Source organism: Mizuhopecten yessoensis, unplaced genomic scaffold, assembly GCF_002113885.1.
Source record: "Mizuhopecten yessoensis strain PY_sf001 unplaced genomic scaffold, ASM211388v2 scaffold4403, whole genome shotgun sequence".
NCBI lineage: Eukaryota > Metazoa > Mollusca > Bivalvia > Pectinida > Pectinidae > Mizuhopecten > Mizuhopecten yessoensis.
In genome coordinates, this window is record NW_018405529.1 from 495130 (window position 1) to 499640 (window position 4511).

General features: G+C 35.0%; 1 protein-coding gene across 1 annotated transcript in view; it reads left to right on the forward strand.

Annotated features, from left to right (window-relative positions):
* Positions 1 to 2305: 2305 nt before the first annotated feature.
* Positions 2306 to 4511, forward strand: part of LOC110448967 — an 8724-nt gene continuing 6518 nt past the window's right edge. The window contains exons 1-2 of the mRNA XM_021495504.1: positions 2306 to 2460; positions 3534 to 4248. Of these exons, the coding sequence (XP_021351179.1) occupies positions 3613 to 4248 (636 nt within the window). The 5' untranslated portion in view covers positions 2306 to 2460; positions 3534 to 3612. The remainder of the gene's footprint in view (positions 2461 to 3533; positions 4249 to 4511) is intronic.

Genomic DNA, 4511 nt, shown 5'->3' on the forward strand with positions numbered 1-4511 from the left:
TATATATTTTCAAATCTTCTGCACGTTTAATACAACAGCTATGAGCTCAAACTGCAGCTTAGCAACGGCCACATAAATACACCCATTTGTTAACACCAATATCAATTTCATCAAATTGTATTGACAATAGAATGATAATGTGTCAATATGATTTACAACAGACTTAAAGCCTATATGATTCCTTTCCCTTGATAGTATATGGACATGCATGAAAATCTTACTGTCAATAATTACATATGAGAAATAAATGTCGTAATTAGCTACAGAACTAAGACAAGGTTAAATAAATGTGGAACCTCATGCAACTATATATTTTTCTTGTATAGAGGATCAACAGTAACAAACGTGTACCATTTAATTTAATGATACATATTTCATTTTAGCATAAAAAAGTTAAATTTCTTGCTATTGCAAGCTAGGACATTTAATACATGTATATGATAAGTATACGGTAATGTTGCTGAGGAGTAGAAACTAAGTATGATCAAATGTTTATTGGTCCGATACTAATTTGTCTCTACTGCCGATCACGAATCTAGTGAAAACAACAATTTATGTATTTATAGAAATTCTTTTTTTTTTTTGCTAAATAATATATATAACAGTGGGAAGGGGGAGGGGATCACTCCCATATTAATACTATATTTAATGGATATTTTTTTCAAAGTGCACGATAGATGTAATGTAAACCTTAGATATGATACAAGTGAAAATACAACTTCAGACTGAAGACTGCACAGCCATGTGTTACGTTTAGGTCTTCAACTAAACACAGAATAAGTTCCGAGGATCTTAACTTATAACGGTTTCTCAGCATCAAATCTAACTCTACATATTTATGTAGCAGATCGATACAAGCATATGGAATATGGTTGAACATAAACAATAGCATAGTACTGTCATAGTTTCTAGTAGCACCAATATCAAAAAGACCAGCATCTTACTGCTTGCAGCACTAAACATATCAGTTCTATGTTGTTACGTTCCTGTGTCCCACACTTTGACAGCTCTGCACCCACCCTCGTATCCTTCCTTAGATTATGAATATAAGTATCCACAGGAACGACTTGAACACTTCCTTGCCGATGGACTGGTCGAGAGCCCAATTACTGGGTTCTTCTTTGTGTGAAGGACTGACGACAACCTAAGATTTCGGCAAAAACTTGTAACTTCATTTAATCAATATATCGGATGTGCAAATATCTCTGATTTTCTTGCAAATTGAATGCTTCAACATATGTAAATGTTTTATTTATACTGCAAACAGAAATCTAGTCATATATTATTATTCCATTTTTTAAGGATTTAAATGTATTTCTCAATATGAAAGAAAGTATGCAGCACTTTTTTAAAAGTATTCCCCTGGTGTGCATAATCCTTGTTTAATTATACGTATAATAAAAACAGTAAAGTCCTGTTCTTTTTTTTTTTTTTTTATTTTGTGTGGTTACATGTTCATTTTCGTTAGGACAAGGTCGTGTTTTCGATAGTTACTGTTTCTGTAAGATGGTGAAAGTCAATCGGAAACCGTTCAAGAATTTCTTCAAAAATGGTCAAAACGAGGGCTATAAAAAACTTTCTTCTGTAATAGTTTTCTGAATTGCGCTTTCAAAACAAAATTGAAGGATTAACAGTGGGCGTTGGCTTCAGGTTTTGTCCTTAAAAACTACGTAAAATTAGGAGGTATATATTTGCAGTATCTAATCGATTTTAAGAGTGTTATTTGACTAAATAGCCCCTTTTAAGCATTACATTCAGGTGTTTCCTTCTCTATTCATTCTTAACATATATTTCATGGTTTGGAGCGCAAGCCCTGTTCAACTGCTGGCATTGTACAAATATCCTACTGTTTGATAAGAAACCGCTTATTCACATATCCAATGGGTAACCATGGAATATTTAAATAGAGCACTATGTATCCAATGGTCATTCAACTTAACCAATGCCTAGCTGTTGAATAAGGAAATATTATTCAACTAGTAACACAATGGATGAAAGTTTTCTTTAATATCAGTATACATATATCTACTCTACGGAGTATTGGATATAGCATATACATTATTTACCGAGGATCCATTTCTGTTAAATTTTATAACCAATGATAACCAGTACCTTTAACATTTTAAAGACGTCACTTTTTCATTATGCGGTTGTTTAGTGCGTAGCACAATATTAATCACAGGCTATAAAACCCAGTGCCTCTAGTTGAGTATACACGTACAAATTAGTTTCTAAAGATTTAAAGTTCCTCGGTGTTCAAGTTGACTGCACGCACATAATTACGTTTCCTGTGTCAGACCGACAACACATACCCTACACCGGAAATCAATTACAGACTCAAAATGGCTACTACGCAAAATATGTTAACAAATCATATACTCGGCAACTTTGACGCCGATGGATACTGCATTGGATGTAGCATGACGTGATGTAATGGACAAAAGTGCTATACACAATAAGGTTGGTATGAATTAATAGGATCAGTTACTATTCACGAATTGATGAATACACGTATGCTACAGTGATAGACTACACATGTCTGGTTATACTGTAGAGCACATTCTACTGTTCTATTCGTTTCCGTTTGTTATATGCCGTCTCTGTTCCTGTTAAACACACATATTTTGTCTCTGTTTATATAAAGCTGGCATATTAAGTCTTTGTTTATGTCAGGTTGTTATATACGATGCATGTCAGATTATGCTTAAATCAGGGAGACCCTGCTACATTATGTCTGCTGTTGAAGGCTGATATCAGATTACTCTCTGCTGAATCACGGATGATATTTAAGGCTGAAATCAGGGGACTCTCTGCTGCATTACGTCTGCTGTTGAAAAGATGAAATCAGAGGGACTCTGCTACATTATGTCTGCTATTTAAGGCTGAAATCAGGGGACTCTCTGCTTCACCACGCATGCTATTTAAGGCTGATATCAGGGGGACTCTTTTACATTATGTCTAATGTTGAAGGGCTACAATCAGGGGACTCTCTACTGCATCACGTATGATATTTAAGGCTGAACACAGGGGGACTCTGCTATATCACATCTGTAAAATAAGGTTAAATTCAGAGGACCTTTGCTTAATTTAATTGCAATGTATCAATAGCTTATTTCTTATATATTTTGGTGATTTAGACACAATCATTGCCAATCGATTATAAGTTCAATACAAATTATAGCCTTGGAAATGAATTATGACCAGAGAAATCAAACAGATAACAAAACGATATTGAACTGACAACTTTAGCATATGACTTATGTAAATCTGTCATTTACATTAAGAACATTCAGTTTCATAAGATAATGCTATATGTCCTTGTGAGCATTCAACATGAAATACGTATTTTTTACATCAAATCGGGTACTGCGGTTTCCTCCCACATTAAGACCCTCTGCGCGCTTCCATCCGGGCCAACAGGAATGATTGATATAAGTTAGAAAGCTTGTTTCATTATTGCTATAAAATAAATATCAACATTAACATATTCACCCTTCTCATTACACACAAAGCTTTACCTATTTCTCTTTTAGCCAGCTGTACCAAGACGGGAACAAAGATGGTCAATGTTCAGGACTGAGTTGATATCTTCATATTTATTTCCATTCCATAATGAGTACGACAACAGAACATTACAATTTATTAAAACTAGTCATCTTGGTGATGGAGTACGGTACCAAAGTACTCAAAGAGAAAGTGAAAAGCGAACTTTCAAAAGGTTACAAAACATTTCAAGATTTAGTGAAAGCGTCTCGCCACGACCTCATACATCTTCATGAATTGAAGCGGTGTTGTGCATGTACTTCCTACCCTACCGCGCGACACTCTGCTATCAGCTACAAACAGCTCGCACTGCTTCTCGACAATGACAGAGGACAAGCCTGTACAAGGCCAAACAACGACAGAGACCAGCTCTGCACTTGTGGTTTCAAGGAAAAGATGAATATCTCTGAAAACGATATGGATATCACATTACTATCATGTTTTTTACTAAATATCATCAAACAGGATGACACTGTTAGAAAATTGATAAAGAATCTGAGAGATAAAAGAAACAATTTGTTCCATCTTATTTCGGCAAAGGTACCGATGGAGGAGTTCGAAACAAAATTCCAGGACATCGCACATATCATCAATGAAATCGCGAAAGGATTCGACACAGAGTTATTTGTAACATTTAGAAGTCAGATGATAGACCTCGAAAGTTCAGCATGTTCTCCACAACAATTACACTGTGCAATGGAATTGGTAAGAAGGTTCAAAATGTCTAAGATTAATAACGCATTTATCAGTAATGAAGCTGTGACGAGAACTGTTATTCATTGACATTTTTAGAAAGTAGTATTAGGTAAATATGTGATTTTCTTCGCGGGCAATGTTCCCTATGTCTCAATTTTAACTAAACTAGTCTATAAGATTGGTTACGACTGTAACTGTATGTGCATTGGTAAAATTGTTTTAGCCCCTTTGTATGCTATCACGCGTATACCTTTTACCGTGACGTTCCCGTT